The sequence below is a fragment of the Rhinopithecus bieti genome, unplaced genomic scaffold, assembly GCF_001698545.2.
Source record: "Rhinopithecus bieti isolate Rb0 unplaced genomic scaffold, ASM169854v2 scaffold_16834, whole genome shotgun sequence".
Classification (NCBI taxonomy): domain Eukaryota; kingdom Metazoa; phylum Chordata; class Mammalia; order Primates; family Cercopithecidae; genus Rhinopithecus; species Rhinopithecus bieti.
The window spans coordinates 3,732,050-3,753,344 of NW_016809297.1; the positions used below are offsets into that span (position 1 = coordinate 3,732,050).

The following is a 21,295-nucleotide window of genomic DNA, read 5'->3' on the forward strand; positions in this document are numbered from 1 at the left end:
TTTTGAGACGGAGTCTGGCTCTGTCGCCCAGGCTGGAGTGCAGTGGCCGGATCTCAGCTCACTGCAAGCTCCGCCTCCCGGGTTTATGCCATTCTCCTGCCTCAGCCTCCCGAGTAGCTGGGACTACAGGCGCCCGCCACCACGCCCGGCTAGTTTTTTTTGTATTTTTTAGTAGAGACGGGGTTTCACCGTGTTAGCCAGGATGGTCTCTATTTCCTGACCTCGTGATCCACCCGTCTCAGCCTCCCAAAGTGCTGGGATTACAGGCTTGAGCCATCGCGCCTGGCAAGAAAATATTTTAAAACCAATGTTTATATTAAAGTATTTAGGCAGGGGGTGAAATGTGTGCCTAAGAAACTCAGGTCAGCATTTGGAATTGAAGATACAGAGTTCATGAATGTTTAGTTTGCACAGAGTACTGGGCAAAGTTAATGAGAGAATAAGAAAGCCTATTCTATAGATATTTCAGTCTTTTGGTTGACAGGGAGACTGGGAAAGATGGTAAATTTTAAAGCCAAGAATTTCCATCCCAAAATACTGATTTATTGTAATTATTAAATACCCCTAGAAACCTAAATGATCTCGAGAATTAATAAATGGCATGAGTAGCATCAAAAACACAAAATAAATTAGCAGGATTCAAAAGACAATTGCTCAGCAACCTGGAAAACAGAGTTCTTAAAGGCAATAGCCAGAATTCCCAAGCACAGTCTCTGCCCCATGTGTCCTAATACCGAAATTACCTATAAAATAATGTTTTAGGTTTCATGGAGTAAAAATAGAAATTTTTATCTGATATAGACATAGAATCAGACCCACTATGGAAAAAAATTACAGTTTATCATTAATTGTATCTCATCACATTTACCATCCACACTCCAAAGTTCTTTACATGTTTTAAATAGTCCTATCAACTGACATGTTAAGTGGATCTGAAACACTAAAGTCACATATAAAGCTTGTTTTTAACACCTCTGTACAATGTGACTCAGGACTCATTTATTCATGAAGATTAAAACACATTGGCAGAAAAACTGAAACTGTCTTCTTTTCTTTAGACAAATTTGTCTCTGGAATAAGATCTTCCATTTTAAAACTGAAAAGAGTGGACAATGGCATCACAGCCTTGCACTCTATAAATAGCTCCCATAGTACTATATGTTAACGACCTTTTTCCTACCTAATAAAAATACTCAGGATTTATTGACTAACTGAGGCTGTTAGCTTTTAAGCTTTTATATTCTTTTCCTCTGTAGCTACCTTTTTAAAAGTCATAAATCTCAAAGGGAATGAAAATATTATCTGACACAGTACTATAACTTGTTTATATTTCATAGCCTTCACCTCAGCTTTTATTTTCATGCACTCAACTGGTATGCTACAATTACTGGTCTCCATCAGAACCAGCACTGAAATTTTCCAGACTAATGAACATAACGTTAAAGCAAACAGAGGAAGGTAGCCTGGGGTCAAGAACAAGTGGAAACAAATCATTAATAAATAGCAATTTATTTAAGTACATTGTCCTGCTCTCAAAGGAACATCAATGTTCTTCATCAGTCCTTGTTCTTTGCGACTCTTTCAGAATTTTTTTTTTCACTTCTCAGAGAGCTACTTACTCTGTTTCCCTAAAACTAAACATGACAAGACTCTGAAGAGTGAAAACATGAATAATGGCATACACTGATGTTTTTCAATTGTCACATGTAACTCAGCTGCTTCATTTTTTTTTTTTTCTTTAAAGAAGCCTCTTTGCAACATGCTCTCCTTTTCTGCAGATGAACAAAGGAATCCTCCTTCACTAATTCTGAAAGTAACTTGTCACAGTGGGGTTCTAAGGCCTAGTCAAATAATTGTCTTAGTGTACTACCTGCTGTGTTCAATATTGAGTGAAAATGGAAGCCAGGCCCCGACTCCAGCTTATTTCATGATTCTTCTGTTATTTAAATGATTTTAGTCAGTTTGGGGGAAGCCAGACCTTTATAAATTAACAGCAGGGAAATACCAAAGGTGTCAGATTGCATATTTATCATCTTTTTCGTGTAATACTTAAATATGTATTAAGAAGTGACTGACATAAATTAGGCAGATTTCAGAAGCCACAGGCCGTGGCTTGTAGAGGACCCCCTTCTGCTTGACATTTCATCCTTGTCAAAGATCAAATTATTTTAATTTAGGCTGCAAATTATAAGGAATGAAGACTTCTTTGTGGGAATTCCCTGTGGTAATCTGACTTTTGTTGTTACTGCTGCTTGTCAGTGTGCAAAAGATATAATATGCATGCAAATAAGGTTAAAAAATATGTACTATCTAATTATCCAGCCAGTACATTCCACTTGAAGACAGTGGGAGGCCTGACACACAGTATGTGTTTGATTCATTGAGGCCTGCAGGGTATTTACACAAGATTACTTTTAATTATGAAATTAATATCTGTTTATCTAGAATATATAGCGGTAAGTGAGTATACACATGACCAGAATTCTTTAGTAAAAAGAAATCATCTTAATTTAGCACAAGAAAAGGAGGAAAAAAGCACTGCTTTCTGGCGGGGCGGCGGGGGGAGGGGACATCATCCAGATCTTGGTTTCGCCCTCATTGAAACAAATTAAATGAAAACTTGGCACTTTCTCTAGAATTTGTTTCTACCCCTGCCAAGGAGTCTCAAGATGTGTTTCTTTATTTCACAGTTTTATTTTCGGTGAACAAGATGCAATCCTAGCTTCAGTATGATGAGGCGAATGTGGAAAAGAGAGGGCTTTTTTTGTTTTGTTTTGTTTGTTTTCACCATTTTCATGGAATGCTGTGTCTTCTGAGTTCAAAAATCATGACTGCCATGAGAAATGATGAAGTTAGTGTCAATAGCTTTTCCTGTACTAAGACATAGCAAATGAAATAACGCCACTGTAAATATATTTCAGTTTAGGAAATGCATATCCCTCACAAAATTCTTTAAAAAACAAAGTGCTTTTATCTCTTTTCATATTCACTTATAATTGAAAATGGGATAATTTCTAGAATGTATAATAATAACTAGCATTTTAGAGAAGACAAATGAATAAATAGTAATTTTAAAAATACAGAATAGTCTTGTCACTGTCCACATATGACCATTAGTGGAAATGAATGGAAAATCCCAAAAACTAAAAAGTGACCACTCTGAATATAACAAAACATTGTTAGTGAATTTTACATTTTTCATAATTATCAGGGTGTTTTGTCACCAGGAATTTAAGAAAATTGGGCTTATTAACCTTTTTTTAAAACCCATTTTGCAGCAGCTATAAAATCATGCTGGATTGAAGGTCTTTTAACTGCTACTCCTATTTCCCTCACTCAATCTGCCTGGTCCTCTATATTCATTTGGACAACTGTGCCTCTCATGGCCTTTGACATCTGCTTAGGACTTCATCTAGTCCAAGAAGTCATCCTTGGTAAATTCAGTGTGATTGAAATCTCTTAGAATCACTGTTTTGAATTTTACTTTTTTTTTTAAACAAGTCTTTTAAGCTACCTCTTTCTTTGCCCCAAAGGTGTGAGACCAGGAGGCATCAATTTTGTTTCTTTACTTTCCCCCAATAGTACTTTGCAGTGGGTTCTAAATAGGGGCAATCATCACAATTTCTTCCTAAAATTTGACCATAGTTTCCAGAATTAACCTTTGTGTAACATATTAGAAATTTGCAGCTGGTCAAATATATATGCAGATACTAACAAGTCTCTCCCAAAGGTTTCCTACAAACAAAGATATACTGGTGACTTAATTTGATCATTATTAAGGACTACTAGAGATAACTGGTTAATGTTAGGGGCTATTTCATCTTTTATATTACTCAGGGTAAGCGTTTAACTGTTCTTGTGTGGAAATGACAACACTATGGATTTCAATGCTCTTATTAAAAGATGAGGAAATGAAAAAGAAGAAATCAGGGAAATAAAGATAAAATATTTTACTGTTTGTTTCTTTCTTTTTACCCATCAGTGTGATGGAGTACAGATAGATTTAATAAACATCTCTCTGGAAGGAATTGCTATTTTGAATATACCAAGCATGCATGGAGGATCCAATCTTTGGGGAGAGTCTAAGAAAAGACGAAGTCATCGACGAATAGAGAAAAAAGGGTCTGACAAAAGGACCACCCTCACAGATGCCAAAGAGTTGAAGTTTGCAAGTCAAGGTCAGTTTTCTAACAATTAATTGTTAAATTGCTTGTTAACCTGCTTTCAAAGGCTTCTTTAAAAGTAAAGAGTTTTCCATTGCACTATAGTAATGTATATATTTTTACAGTTGTATTTTTCATATTATGAGATACCCATGTGTGATTAACTTATATCACAATAGATTATAACTCAAGTATAAATTGGCTACATTTTTCATTATTCTTCTTTGTATATAGCTCTTCCCACAGAAAATAGAATACATTTGGGGTATTTCATGGATAATAAAATGGAAGATATTATACATTAAGCTCTTCTGAAATGTGATTGCCTTAAATAGGACATTTGAGTTGCTGGAATAAGGACTTAGTTAAGGCTTTTCTAAGGTTGTGTTTTAAGGGATTTTGTTCTTTTATGCTTTGGTCAGGCTATGAGATTGAAGCTATTTTACATAGCTGTTGTTCTAAGTACCACATATAACAGAATGTTTAAATATCCCATGATAAATTTTGGTTGTCTGCTGAATTTTTCCAGAAAGTTCTAACAACAAGTAGGAGACCTGGGAAACAGAGAGCAAAGACCTAAAAAAATAGACTATACTAACTATGGGTCAGAATTTTCAACTCTATTATAATATAGTTCTCATTGGGACATGATAGCTAATTCTTAAAAGATTTTATAAACTAAGATATCAATGTGATATTCTGATAACTAATCATGTCCCAATAGTTTACGTATATAATTCTACAATATCATTTTTACCTTCTAGAATTTACCTAATACTATTGATGACACTGAGAAATCAAAACATATTGTCTCAGCTCAGTGTACCAAGGACAAAATATGAAGAGATTTCAGTGTTAATAGACTAATATAAATAAATTACTAAAAAATGAAATAGAATAAAGTGAGAAAATGGTTGGTGGGCTTTATGGTGGTGGGCAATAGCTTTATGTTTTGGTGTCTTTGTGAGTACCTGGTTCAAGTTTCAGTAACAGGCAGTGACTTCTGTTATATAAAATTTGGTACCATGAAAGTGAAAAAGATTGCTGGAGAAAGTGTTAGGTATTCTCTTGAAAGAAATGCTTATCACAGCCTGCCAATGACAGGTGGTTTTGATGCCCTTAAAATGTGTAAGTAATCTTGGAGAACTGTATTAGTACAAGCAAGGTTATAACAAGTCAATTAAAAATTATATACTCAAAATATAACTGTATGAAAATATCAAGGAAAATAATACTTTGAAGGAGAAATATAGAGAAAAAATAAGAGGTTTGTGCTATATGAATTAGAGGAGGAAAATAAACATAATTATATAGAAGTTATTGACATTAATTTATATTTGTATTTAAACATACATTTAAATATAAAATTAGATTTCTAAAAGGGTAATGAAAATTCTAAGTATTGGAATTAGCTTAAGGATCATACTAAGACCAAACTTAAACTCTTTTGTAATCGTGTAGGCTGTATCATTAGGTAGTACATATGTACTCCTTGCTTCCTTCCTTAAAACTATTTTTACTAAATAATATATACAAAATAATTTCCAGGTTAAGTTTTCTGTTTGGTCACTACATCCCAATACTTGGTATGTCATTCTACACATTCCCGATACTTATACAAATTGATTCTCAATGGCTCAGCTGCCAACTACATTCACCGAGTTGCCAAACATTTCTTAGATACACGACTGTGCTTCACCCAAACACATGTCTGTACATTCTGGAGCTGCTGCATACATGTCATTTACCTGGGCTCACTCACCCTCCTTTGTATGATTTTTTTTCAGGAACACACATTTGGAATAAACTACAGATAAACCAGACTCAAATATTGTCACAGGCTGTCAGCACCTATAACTATTGGAAAAGCGTTCTCTTCCCTTTCTGTCTTCTTGCTTTCTACTGTGGAACTATTAGAACCAATTTCCCATAAATACTGGGAAATGAGGAAGTGGGAATATATAGGCCTGGTGACTCAGTAATACATTTTTCTCAGGACACAGATGGGAAAAAGTTAAAATACAGTAGAGCTCAAAGAGGTTTCAAAGGTCATTATATGAGCAAAAACAGAAGTATGTTAGGCTCAATTTTTGTTCCCTGACTTAACTGACTAGCTTATAGTTTTGATTTAGTATTATTTCAGGATAAACATAATCTCAGAACCAAGAATGACCTTTTGAGTTGAATATTTTTTAAAAACCTGTAATATATTAGTCTTTTCTTTTTAGCGATTTCAGTATTTTCACTTTGAGATATTTTGCAACAGAATACCAAAAGTATCTCAAAATGCTTCTAAGTTTTGATTTCATATTTATTCTGCTAATTCTTCAATGTTATACTTAATAGCCCAAAACAAAATTTGCTACTGAGTTAGTCACATTTACCCCTTTCCTAAATAGTAATATTTCTATCACTTGATTTTGTTTTCAATTTCTTGACATTAAAACAGCGATAGGGCAGGCATGGTGGCTCACACATGCAATCCTCACACTGTGGGAGGCCAAGGTAGGAGGATCACTTGAAGCCGGGAGTTCAAGCCCAGCCTAGGCAACGTACTGGGAAAGGAGGAAGTGGAATAGCACCTAGTGGGTGACACAGGCCTACAGTCCCAACTACTCAGAAGGCTGAGGAGGGACAATCCCTTGACCCCAGGAGTTCAAGACTGCAGTGAGCTATAATTGAGTCATTACACTCCAGCCTGGACAATGGAGCAAGGACTCTGTCTCTAAAAAAACAAACAAACAAACAAACAAACAAACAAAGCAATAGTATTAAATATGAGGATCAATCAGTATTTCAAATTTAAATGTATTTCAAACTCACACAAAATTATTATAAGCACTGACTTTAGAATGAATATGGCCAATATGGTTCTAGTCCAACTCATTTTTAACTTACAATAAAATTAATAACTTTCACTGTTAGAAAATATATGAAATGAAATGAAAAACTTAATAATGTAATTTCTTCTTGTTCTTTCTTAAAATATTAACTAACGTTGTTTCTCATATGCCTCTGTAAAAAATCATCAGAAGTTTCAACTAAATTTTACACTGTTGAAATAGATACTTGCTTTCATAAACTTTAGTTTCTTTTGGAAGGGGAGAAAATGGGGAAGCTTATAACTAAATTCATGTAATAAATGTACTTATTTTATTCAATGAAAGGATTTAATTTGTTTTAAGTTTACTCTTTTATTTTAATTTAAAGAAGTATCATAGTCCAAAGGTATGAGATTAGGTTTGGAGCATTAAGTCCATATTTATACTAAACCATACATAATCTGGGACTTATGCACAATTTATTTGCTTGCAGTCTTTGAAGACACTCACATAATAAAATCAGAATATCTTCAATAAGTTCATTGGTTGGAAATTTTACTGTTGACTTTACTTTAGAGTTGACAAAATTATAAGTAATTCATTTAATTACATTATTCCAGCAAAATATTCTAAAATAGTTGGATGCAATTCTGAAACATATTCACATTCACACTCAACTAATGCAGTAGACATTTTCTTTCTGTGCATATGTGTTTGTATATACAAATAAATGTATTATATGTAGATGGCATAGTCTTGAAGCAAAACTGCAAACTAGGCCAAATTAGTCTTCAGTTCTCTTAGCCTTAACATTCGATCTTTCCCATCTCTTTCAGTAGCTGAGTTCATCTTTTTCTCCTCCTCTTCTGAATCAAACTCAGAAAGATGTCTAATAAATTCATTCACATTAATGTATAAATGACTGATTGCAGATGAAAGTAGAGGTATTTGCATTTTAAAAGATATAAAGGCCTTCAGCTAAAACATTATTTTTCAAACTGTATTCCATTGAGTTATAACTGCAATTCTTCAGCAGTTCTGTAATAAATGTAACAAAAAATTCATTGCCAGATGTTGGGACAATTAAAAAAACTATAATAAAAAATATATTTATAATATTAACAGTTATCAAATCATTAACTTGTGTTACTAGACAAAACAACTTCTCCTCTTTTCTTCCTCCTCTTTTTTCTCTCTATATAGGTAGATGAATATATAGATAGTTATACATACCCACACACACACACGTATGTATATGCATATAAAGAAATGAACAACTGGCATTCACTGGAAAGTCTGTCGATCTGCAATGGACATTTAAAAATATGTTTCTGCACATTTCATGAGAAATACCGTGCAAATGGGCACATTAGCACTACAGTGCATGGGAACCACATGCAATTAAAAGGCCAGCAAATTCAGCTACTTTGGCATGGCACAAGCACCAAACAACATATGGCAATCAGTGTACATGAAAACAAAGTGACAATACCTAAATGAAAATGTGGACCACCGTAAGATGTATTTTTCTTCATAAAGAAATTGTATCAGTTAACTAACTCCCCCAAATATTAATAATAATTTTGTACTGACTTATATATCAAGTACACTTTTATCAGAGAAGATTTAAACATGCTCACAACTGCATGTAAGGAGCCAGCAAATGAAATTGGAGCATCTCAGGTATGTACACAGAATAAAATAAACTTGACTAATTGAAGCTTTGCAGTTCAATGACACAGCAAGAATCATTATGTCATGAATTTGTTTTGTCGAAGGTGAAAATTTCTGTTAAAAAGACACTTTTGAAAAGTATTTTTTAACCAACAGTGAGGACCTCTCAAGGAATATGAACCAATTTAGTTATTCCAATTGATTTAGCTTTGAAGATCCAAATCCAACTATTCCAGTTTTCAGTAGTGGAAACAGAATGGTTCAATATGGCTGAGAAGCAACACATTCATACTATTTAATTATATATATATGTGTGTATCAGGATATTGCCAATACCACAAAACCAAAACAAAATGCAGAAATCTATGAAAAATAAGATATTATCGCAATGCAACTGTCTTCATCAAAATAGATCCATATTCTCACAGATTGATTGTGGGTTTTTTGTTGTTGTTGTTTGCTTACTTTGTTTTGTTTTGAGACGGAGTCTCGCTCTGTTGCCTAGGCTGGAGTGCAGTGGCGCCATCTCGGTTCACTGCAAGCTCCACCTCCCAGGTTCACGCCCTTCTCCTGCCTCAGCCTCCAGAGTAGCTGGGACAGGCACCCGCCACCATGCCCAGCTAATTTTGTTTTTGTATTTTTAGTAGAGTCAGGTTTCACTGGGTTAGCCAGATGGTCTCGATCTCCTGACCTCACGATTGACCCTCCTCGGCCTCCCAAAGTGCTGAGATTACAGGCGTGAGCCACCGTGCCTGGCCTCTCACACACTGATTGTATTGAGTGTTAGCAATTAGAACTTCTAAAATGGATTTGCACAAATAAAATTTCAATGTTCTCTTTTACTTACTGGTTTATAAAATGTCGATTTTTTAAAAATTAAGTTGTTGACTGCTTTAAAAAGTTTGATAACCACTGAGCAAAAGTAATTATATTCAAATTATAGAGTTTCAAACATTTGCCAGAAGCTAAGGGAGCAGCTGGACTTTCTGCCTGAAACCTCATTAAGTAGGTGACTGTCTACCCTGCATATGGATACAACTGTCCAGGTACCCATCATGCAAAAGTTTATTTAAAAACTAATTAACATATTATATTGTCCAGACAAGTTTCAGTGATTTCATTCACATTTAACAGCTACTCTTTTCTTCGGGCAGAATTTCCCAAAACCCAGCAAGGACTCCACTGATGGAAAATGAGATAGGTTAGTGGGTACATGGATGAAAATTTTAAAAGTTTAATGGTTTCATATTTACTATTACAGTTGTCTTCTCTTTGTGGTAAGAAATGCTGAGGTGTTTACTATCATTCATAATATTAATCAAAATTTCTTTTAAAAATTAATTCATCAAAGTAAAAATAGAGTAAAACAACCTACCTGATAATTTAGAAGATACTTAGATATTGCCAAAATGGTGAAGGTGAAGTCAGAAAGACTGAAGTTTAGAAAACTACATTCAGCTGTTACAGTTTTCACCACCTTGATAGTGTCTGCATAGCCCCATGTGGGAATACTTAGTTTAATCACTTCTATGCATTTCACAAAGGTGGCATAGTGTTCATGGTTCTTGGTGCAGCCACCAGATTCCAGTGGCTGGGCTCAAACCCCAACTCTGCTGCTTATCTGGACAACTTTGGGCAAGTAACCTCATCTCCTTGTACTTTAATCTCCCTATCTCTAAAATGGGCACAAAGAATGATGCCTTCCTCATATGGTGACTGTGAGAATGAGAAAAGATAGGCCAGATTAGAAGCTTAGAATAGGGGCCAGTACGTAGCAAATGCCTAGTTAATAATGCTAGCTAATATCTCTCATGGAAAAACTTAGGCCAAAAAAAAAAAAAATCAAATAAGTAACCCCACGTGGAAATACTTTACTGTAAACATTGTTTTTATTCTTCATCATCTTGGATAAAATTTACTATGTATCATTTTCCCCAGAACAAACTTTTCCATACACTTTGCACCAAACATATCCTCATCCCACCCTATTTGATCTCTCTGTGCACTGTTGGGAGAGACTGTGTATCTGACTGGCTGTCAAGGAGTCTCTCTACTCAAGTGACTTTATTACTATTAATTTTGTTAACTCCCAGAAATTATGAAGAAAAGCAAAACAAAGCAATACAAACCAAATTGATCAAAGAGAATAAATAAGCTGATGTCTGTGAAAGCTTGGCAAAACTTAAATTTCTTTTGCTTCTGAAGATAAATATGGTTTCTACCATCATTCTTAGCAAACTATCACAAGAACAGAAAACCAAACCACCGCATGTTCTCCCAAGCATAGGGAAACCTGAACCAATGAGATCACTTGGACTCGGGAAGGGGAACATCAGCGCACTGGGGCCTATCATTAGGGAGGGGAGGGGGAGGAGGAGGATTGCACTGGGGAGTTATACCATGATATAACATGATGAATTGAGGGTGTGACGAGTTGATGGGTGCCAGCACCACCTAACATGGGGCCATAAGTGATACCATTTAACAAACCCTCTGCACGTTATGCACATGTACCCTAGAACTTAAAGTATACATAAAAAAAAAAAAAATATGGTTTCTAGCTCCAATGTCTTCATCTTTAAAGATGAGTTTTGGAAGAGCTCACTGGTGGTGAATGCTGGAAGAAATGAGATTCATCTATGTGTGCTTTACATTATATTATCCAGATAATTGTACGAAGTATTTCAATATTAAGATTCTCACACTTTGTAAACCTTGTAAAAGTTATTCTTATTTGAAAGTTGATGGCAATGGACATTTGTCATCCATTATTATCAACTTTTCTAGACATTTCTATGGGTTATTTAGGGTAATTTAGAAAGCAGTGTTTTAAGTTGTCTAAATATAAATGCAATATTCATTTTAGAACTGTAGATGATATATTTGGCTTTCGAACACCGGCAAGCAGAACAATTTCCAAGCATTTAATTTCAGTGATTAAATCAATTAAATTTAGAAACGAGAAAAGGATTTCATGCAGCATTATTATACCTGGTTGTGAGAATTGTTGAAAAAGATAATGGCATTTGAGATGCTCCATTTCACAAAAATATATGCATACACTAATACCATGATATTTTCATTGGTTGAAAATAGATAGATCCAAACATTTGCTACCTAGTAACCTTTAAGTAGATGTTTCAAAATGAGTTCCTAACTATGTTTTTAAACTGCCTCCTTTGAAATTTTTTAGCAATGTTAATGCAAATAATAGCACATGCTTAATAAGACTAAATATCAAAATTGCTGTTAAATTTAAGATTACATCATATACCTGGGTTTCTTAATGTGATGGCTCTAAGATTTTTTTCAAGTTATAATTTTAAAGTTTGTAAAAAGTAATAAAAAGAAATTAGAAAATATAAGGCATATTTCTAAAATGTAAAATAAAATATTTTCAATATATAATACCAGGTACTCTTATCTTTTGTTTGGCTATCCTATAAAAGCATATACATTATCGAGAAGCATTAATGAAATTTCTATTTGTCATAATACTGTAAAAACTGCAGACACTGGTAGCTCCTAGAAATTTAAAAAGCACAAACTAGAAATATGAATAATATTTTAGAGGAACTGAGCCAGTAGATAACAATATTTAGAATATATTCTCATATCCCTTCTGAAGCTATACAAATTACCTTTTCATGACCATCATTATTGTCCCCTTTCCCCTTGTTCAACAGTAAAATTTTAAAATCTGATGTGCAGTATAATTTTAAAACAAAATCTGACAAGCAGTATAATACTATAACTTTTACAGTAGAATTGGTAGGACTGCAAAGCCATTTTAAATTAAATGTAACAGATAAGTAATCATTTAAACAGAAAAGTGGTGTTTTCCAGTACATAAATGAAATCATCACAATTGATCATCAACTTCTTCATTCCTGAAAAGAAGTTGAAATTAGGAAAATGGACAAAATCCAAAAAGGTACACAGGAATGGCAGAATAATGAGCAACTTTCTATCACCTAATGAATGTAGGGAAACAAGAAAATGAGTTTTAGCATCAGTCGCATTTTGAAACATATACGGTTTATTAATCAATTTAATAGTTGCAAGGGAAAAAGGAAATGAATGTGTTAACTCCGGATTTTAATTAAGGCTCAGATTGTTAATCTTGTATAACTTCTGAAGAAGAATATACCTTGTTTATTTTCAAAATTCTACATGCTATTCTAAAACCCTTCTATATTTCTAGCCATTGATTTTTGCAACTGCAGACAAGATTAGAAAATACAAATGCTTTAATGGGTATGTTCTGTAGACCCTGACATCTGATATCAGTGTAAAATTATCATCTTATTTGTTTCTGTGGCACAGTTGTCCAGTCCTCTGTCTATTGAAAATAGTGGCAGATCACCTACCTAGAGTAAGTCTGCATCTTAACTTTAAGTCAATTTAACATACGCAGTGGTAGAAATATAAAACAGATTTCCAAACTAAATAAATATTGCCTGATAATATAATGCTCAAGTAATTAAATAACACATATAGAGTATACCTTCTAATAGTAGACACATAAAGTTTCCAAATATGAATCCATACAAATTTCCTAAATATGAAGCTTGATAGCAATCTCGCTCTTTGAGGGTAATGATTTGAAGCTAAGGTGGTAGATAGCTCCCCAGAAAATTACAATTTTTTTTTCTATCATCAGGATATCTGACAATAAATTGGGGAGGATTTTAAATAACATAAGCATTAAAAAACTATTAAAAGACATGAAATCAATTACAGAAAGTATGAAACATAAGTCATAGTTACTTTTTTATTGATATTAAAAACCATTTTTTCTTGTTCCTCCAGATAGAGAATAATAACTGAGAAACACTATAACCTAATTGAGAATAAAACTTCAATTGTACCATTTTGTGAAATGACATCTCACCAGCAATTTAAAGTTATACCAGAAGAGATATCAGGCTTTTATTTTACCTTCTTTATTTATATTTTGTTTTCTAATAACTTTAATGGATGTGATATAATGGCCACACTCTAGCACTTGATTCTTCTTGCACACATTTATCTAAGAAGGGTGCTAGGAGGGTCCAGTGAACTGCAAAGAAACTTGTTTCTTGAAAAATCAAGTCTCATCATCTACTAGTATTTGAGCTGTATGAATCTGAATTAAACAAAGCAGCTAACCACTGGAGTTCCACTGCCATGAGTTTAGTTTCCATGAATATGGCCTTTTATTATATAGAGCTAATTATCACATGAATAGTAGCTCCTTGGAAGTGTGAAGCCATTCTGTTTCGTGGAAATACATAGAAGCTCATATAGTTCACGAGTTCCACCACACTGAGAGTAATCATTTTCTTGGCTTAATGAAAATAGTTCCATTGTTCTTCTTTTAATAAATTTGAGGTTATCAACTCAGGTTATTATTTTAATGTCTGCTTTAGGCAAGGTTTGTTAGCTGTTGTACAGTATCAGATATTAATCAGATTAAGTATTGACATCTGAATATCATAAGGTGACAGACATTTGCAGGAAGAATACAAATCTACATGGATAAACATGACTAATTTAAAATAGCCCTGGGGAGCATTTTTTATAAAGTTCAAATACCTGATGAACGCTGCACTGTTATTTCAATTATCCCATAATATGGCACAAAATAACAATCTCATTTCATCCTTTTATTTACAAAGCTGTTTCCATTATCATTATATTTTACCTGCTCAGGCTCTGAAAGATTACTCCTCGTTGAGAGATTCATTAGAAGAGAATAATTATATTATATTTCACAGATTGGCAGAAAGAAAATGTATCTTTGAACAATTCCATTTCCCTGAGCAGTTGTTCATTTCAGAGTTGAAGACAGGTCTATTAAGTACTTTCTACCCTTTTTAAACATGTCAAAGCTAACTATTAATACTGAAATCAGTAATTTCGCTCTGGTTTAATAAAAAATCAGCTGCTATTTGTAAAACTGAATTTTGTGAATAAAACACAAACAATATTTTCAAAATACTGAATAGCAAAGAACATTAAATAATTTTATTTTGCAGAATATATAAATGCATCTCTCTTCTGATTATTAAAGCCCTTAGCACACTGACTTGCTTTCCTACTAATGCTTCTTAACCCAAAAAGCTACATAAAACATATTTTCTTACTAAGTCTATGATATTCAAATTTTCAGAATATCCTGTTAGAAGAATAGTAAGAAATGGAAAGTCAACTAGTTATCAGAGAACATTCCATTTTTAGATTTACTGCAAGAATGTTTCATGGAATTTGTGATAAAACGTTTTATTCAAAATTAAAAGTCATGTGCATAAAATGTGACTTCCATATAAAATAGGTTTGAGAAGTCATTTCATATTTTAACGTGTTTTTGCCATGAAATAACCTAATTATGGTCACTTGCAAGTAACTGAAGATACTACTTATACATTTCTCTAGTAAGTAATTGAGCAAAATGAAATACCGTGTTAATCAGTGATGGCTTTACAAAAACTTTTATACTTGATGATAAATACTTTTTTCCCCAAATGTCCTCGGTATTTTTGTCTTTTTTTCATGACATCACTCTGGCCAGCTCACCACAAGTGCAGTATCAGAATATCTAGTGAGTCTAGTGGGAAGCAAGGAGTCAATGCATCTTTTACTCAGTCTAAAAGTATGAAAATATTCTTTTGATTTTAAAAAGACAGTAATTGTATCAAATTTAACAATTTACAATGTGTGTAGGATTTGAGGAGCTCTTAGATATGCAATGAAGTAGTCTGCGTGTCTCATTTTAAAAGTATGTTAACTAAAATATACTGATATATTAACAGTGGTGTTTTGAGTTGGATATTTTATACCTTTGTGTAGTTAGATATCATTTTCAATTCTTTGTTAATACATTTTCTGTTTCTTTTAAATTACTGGAAACAGTTTCTTCCAAAGGTTTTCAATAAATTCCTTATTGTAATTGTTTTGTAAAGATAAACTATTTTAAATTTGTTTGCTTTTTTTTTTGTTTCTCATTTCTGCTGTTTGTCTTCTGCATATTTTATATGTTATCTTTGTAAACATTACTTTTCATCCAAATTTTCATATAAAAGTCAGCAATCAAAAAGGAACTATAACAGGTGTTTTCATTCTTGAGGAATGAAATGAATGTGCTGTTTATGGTAGATACTGAAATTTAACTTCCTTTGCAATTCAAGAGCCATTCTGTTGTCCAAAACATTAAAAAAAAAATCAAAACTGAAATAAATGAATTACTATAGATATAAAAGTTGAATTAAACTAAAAAACACAACTGACATTTGAAACCCCTGTGGTAGACTTTAGTACACATGAGTATTTACTAGTGAGTACTCAGGTATGTCTAGTGTATATGTGTTGTAATAGAGTGTGTGTGTTTGCATGTGTACTTATTTTGTTAATGGGGACAGGCTAATAATGGACATGTAGATTATCAAAATGAAGCATGGAATAAAAACATACTTGAACACAAATTATTTTGGAAGCCCTAATCAGAAAATCAGGCATGCAAAGTACCACTTCAAGAGGAAGGCGGGTTCAGGGGTGTTTTTGTTTTGCAGAGGAAACTGATAGTAGGAAACAACAAAACAAGGTTCTCCAAGAAAACAAATCATTACGCCATTACCCCAAAGGAAAGGAGGATGGAAATGTAGTCAGGAGAAGGGAATTCCGTCTTTTGTCTTATTTTTTTTTTCTTCCACTAGTACAATCTCTTGAGAATAATGTTTTCTTCAGATTTCATTACTAGTCCTCCTCCAGGTGAGAATGTCCACTCTATGGTGATTCCTGCCACAGTAGTTGAACAACCCACTCTTCTCGGTTGACCCTTGTAGCACTGCTGCACCTGACTCATGCACCAGAACACAGTAGCTTGGGTGGGAAGACATTAATTCTAAGACTGTATTGACTTTTCTTTTGGTATTTTTTGGTTTTCAGTCTTCCCAAAGGTGCATGATAAAAATGAGTTATCATATTCCACGGGCAAGGGAAAAAAAGAGCAAATTAGTATCATACCAACTGGTTTATCAGAATGCTCAACTTACCCAGGCTGCCTTCCTTCAACTTTCTTTTCCACGTAGTAGCCGCTGATAGGGAAGACTTTTGACATGGACATTAAGGGCTACTGTGTTTCCTACACACAGCTTTTAGTTTTGTGCACTATAAGTGAGAGGTGACAACGTGCCAGCAGCCCTCGCTCGCTCTTGTCGCCTCCTCGGCCTTGTCGTCCGCTCTGACGATGCTCGAGAAGCCCTTCAGCCCGCCGCTGAGCTGTGGAGACCCCTCTCTGGGTCTGGCCGAGGCCAGATCCGGTTCCCTCTGCTCACCGGGAGGTGGGCAGGAGCCGGAGGTGTGTGTGGCGCTCGCGGCAGGTGCGGGTTCTGGGTGGGCGCAGGCTCAGCGGACCACACTCGGTGCGGCCAGCTGGCGACGAACTCCCTCTGGGCTGCCGCAGCGCCTGGGCTAGGTGCTGCAAAGTCTCACCATGGGTGCCAGTGAGAGGTCAAGCCAGCTGGGCTTCTAGGACAGGTGGGGACTTGGAGAAGTTTTCTGTCTAGCTAAAGGATTGTAACGCACCAATCAGCGCTCTGTGTCTAGCTAAAGGTTTGTAAACACACCAATCAGCACTCTGTCAAAACAGAACAATCATCTCTCTGTAAAACAGACCAATGAGCTCTCTGTAAAATGGACCAATCAGCTCTCTGTAAAATGGACCAATCAGCAGGATGTGGGTGGGGCCAGATAAGGGAATAAAAACAGGACATGGGCGCTAGCAGCAGTAACCCAGGGAGTTCGTGTTGTAGTTTGTGGTGTCTTTGTTTTGTTGCTCTTTGCAACAAGCCTTGCTGCTGCTCACTCTTTGAGTCTGGTGCTTTTTTGTTAAAAACAAAAAAGAAATCTGTGATCTAATTATCTTTGGCCACGTCTGTCTCATAACCTATATAAATGGACATAAACATTTCTGACTTTTCTACCTCCTTGTGTGATTTTTACAACTCTACATTTTAAACAATGATTAAGTAGAAATATAAGATAATACTCTGTAAAATTTAAAATATGCACAAAGCTACCCATCTAGAATATTTGAAGCACATCCAAACATATAGCCCACATTTACTGCAGAAGTGAAGGGGCCATTTTCTAACTGTGCACCAGTAGCCCTTATAGAAATGAGTTCTGGCACCACAGAAGAATAAAAATAAATATGATCCATTTTTTAGTTTATGGAAAATTTTAAGTTTTCTAAAAAGTTGTGATTAAAGTAGTAGAGTCCTCATGACTGGACATCTTTAAATCAGTTTTAATGAAGAATTAGGTTCTGACTGCTTTCTGGTCCAGCTTTGATTTATGATGTGTTTTAATCATCCTTTCTGAAGAAAGGGGCAATTCCTATTAAAATGTTTGTCCCAATAAAAGTTGACTAAAGTTCACTCTTTTCAGGTATTGGGATGATTAGAACGCCTTATTTATGCAGGTAATTTCTTACTGTCTCGTCTACTCATTTGTTGCTTTCTTCTTCATGGTGAATCGTGGGATATCGTATTTTCTTACTGCTTTCCCTTCCGTTGCACATCTACATCGCTCACTTTCTTAAGATTGTATTGGCCAACAGCACTGATTCCCTCGGAACCACATAACCTAATCACCATGAGGACCCTCACTGATCTATAAGCAGAGACCACGTCACCTCAGCAAATAGTTCAGGTTGTACCTGTTGCTCTTAAATTTCTGATTTCCCCCTAGAGGTGCAATGCATTTCTGGTGATGCACAGAGCTGTTCGTAAGAGCACTGTCTAAGTGGCTGTAAGGGAAAGTACAGGCTGCCTAAGAAATTAATGTGAGGTGTGGCTTGCGGGGTGAAAATAAAGTGTAAGAGAAAACAGAGAACAGGTAATGGGGCCCTACCTAAGCTGCAAAACTCTTTTCAAACAGATGCTGACTGCGTGCCAATAGATGTGGCAATAACTGTCAACAAGATTTATGACGCTTTAACATAGACTCAATACGAGAGGGAAGGTTGAAAGAGTTCTATGATTTTGTTTAAAGTTTAGTGTCTCCTGCTTCTGAAGCAACTGTTTTTAGGCAGAACTCTTGTCTCATTGCAGGACACCCGCAACTCTCAGGGAAACTGTGAGGTCTCAAGACTTTGAATATGTATCTTGTTCTCGCGTGTGTTATTGTTTTATTCTTGGTAGTGATTGTTGATGCTGCTATTTTTAAATTAAAAAGGAAAACATCACAGGGTAAAGTGCAGTATGTCTAGGTTCTTAGAAAATGTAGAAAGTATAATTATTGTTTTTTGCCACCTGGTAATGAGCTTCCACCTCATATGACGTTGCTCATTCTTCATGGACAACCCTAGATAATTATGTCTTTAAGAGAAATAAGTCCTTGAAAGAATGATTTTCTATTGTTCGGTTTCCATTGCTGCTGGTGTCGTGTCTTAAATCTGACATTATTTATTTATTTATTTTCTTTTGTTTGCCTTTTTCTTTTCTTTCTTTCTTTTCTTTTTTTTTTTTTTTTTTTTTTTGAGATAGAGTCTCATTCTTTTACCCAGGCTGGAGTGCAGTGGTGCAATCTTGGCTCAGTACAACCTCTGCCTCCTGGGGTCAAGCAGTTCTGCCTCAGCCTCCCAAGTAGCCGGGATTACAGATGCATGCCACCATACCTGACTAATTTTTATATTTTTAGTAGAGACTATTTTGCCAAGTTGGCCAGACTAGTCTTAAACTCCTGACCTCCAGTGATCTGCCGGCCTTGACCTCCCAAAGTGCCGGGATTACAGGCATGAGCCACTGTGCCCGCCAAAACTTTCCTATGTATATATAAAATTTGCATACAGCTCTTTTACCATAAATGATCAGAAAATGAGGAGATTATGCTTTTATTAACATATTTTCCCCTCAACTTAACTAATATCTTGATTAACTGCTGGTTTCTATCTTTTTCCTTCATTAGGAATTGTGTAAGATGAACAAAAGATTTTGTCCGGACTTTGAAGATTTAGTGAAATGGAATTCAGTTCTTGAACTGAGTGAAGTGATTACTCTGGTGTTAAATCTGTTGTTTTCTAAGGCTAATAGACAGGTTTTTTTAAAACCATTTTACAATGTTTCATGTATATTTAATGGACAGACAACAAGAAATAATCATGCCAAGACCAGAAATGTCAATCTTCATATAAGCCATTCACTCAATAGTTTAATATGTGTCAGCCAATCTAATTTGTGACAACTCTTCTCACTCTACTCAAGCCCAAGTAGCCTTTTGGATACTCATCAAACACATCAAACATGGTATCATCTCAAAGCCTTTGCACTGATATTCTCTCTACCTAGAATATTCTTATCTCAGATCTTAATATGACTTTCCGTGGCTTCACATGGCTTCTCACTTGCTTCTTTCAGATCACTGAAAACAGGTCATTGTTAAAATATGCTCTCTTAGAAGAAGCTGTCTCTGATTCCCTGTCTAAAATATCACCCCATCTCCTCCCATTCCCTACTCCCTCTCTATGTGTTATCCTTTAAATGAACCTGAACGCTGTCATAAACTATAACATATGTGCAGAAAAGTGTGTGTGTCTTATATGTGCTGTCAATGCATGTTGACAGTCAATACACCTATGTAACCACTCTCTCAGATCAATAAATAGAACATTACCAGCACCACAGAAACCCCTAGTTCACTTGCCCTACTCAATATGCTGACTTTTTTCACTATGAATAAATGTTTCCCATTTTTATATTTTATAGTAGAATGATATAGCATATATTCATTTGTGTCTGGCCTTTTAAATTCCATATTTTCATTATTTTACAGTATTCATTTTATGAGTATGCAGTTTTTTCCAGTGGGAAGCTATTACTAATTTACTGCTATGAACATTATCATTGAACATTATTTGTTTTTCTAGGTATAAATTGAATAATAAAAATTGCTGGGTCATAAGGTATGTGCATGTTCAGCTATAGTAGACACTACTAAAAGTGATTATACTGATTTGCGCTACAATCAGCAGTGGACAAGGGCTATTGCTGCTTTACATCCTGTCCAATACTTTGAATGATGAGTCTTTTTGATTTAGGCATCCTAATTTACTGTTCTGTAAATATGCATTTTCTGATGACTAATGATGTGAAACAGCATTTTATGTGACCAGATCATTTGGACATTTTCTTTTGTGAAATATCTGCCCAAGTCTTTTGCCTATTTTTTAACTGGTATCATATATTATTTATATTTGAAGGAATTAGAATCTTTTGTTGTCTCTATGGGTTACAAATATATTGTTTCACTGTGTGCCTTGCCTGTAGTTTACAAAGTCTTAAACATCAGAACATCTTAATTTTATTAAAGTCCAATGTATCAATTTATTACTTTTTTCTTATTGCTTTTATCTGTAGTATTTAAAATAATTTTGAACATCTGCTATATTTTTGAGAAGCTTTATCTGCTTAACTTTAACATTAAGATGGAATTGATTTTTGTGCCTGGTTTAAATTGAGATCAAGAATAATTTCTTTTTTCATGTAATTATCCAACTGACCCAGCATTATTTATTGAAAAGACTCCTACACCTACTACTCAGTGGTAACATAATCTTAATCCCAAGTTTCTATTTATGAGTTTATTTATTTCTGA

At 34.7% G+C, this 21,295-nt stretch overlaps 1 protein-coding gene across 3 annotated transcripts in view; it reads left to right on the forward strand.

The window, feature by feature from the left end:
* DGKB (diacylglycerol kinase beta) overlaps positions 1-21,295 on the forward strand; it is a 780,654-nt gene that overhangs the window by 587,954 nt on the left and 171,405 nt on the right. For all 3 annotated transcript variants that reach the window (XM_017889062.1, XM_017889064.1, XM_017889063.1), the window contains one exon: positions 3,983-4,178. In XM_017889062.1, the coding sequence (XP_017744551.1) occupies positions 3,983-4,178 (196 nt within the window). The remainder of the gene's footprint in view (positions 1-3,982; positions 4,179-21,295) is intronic.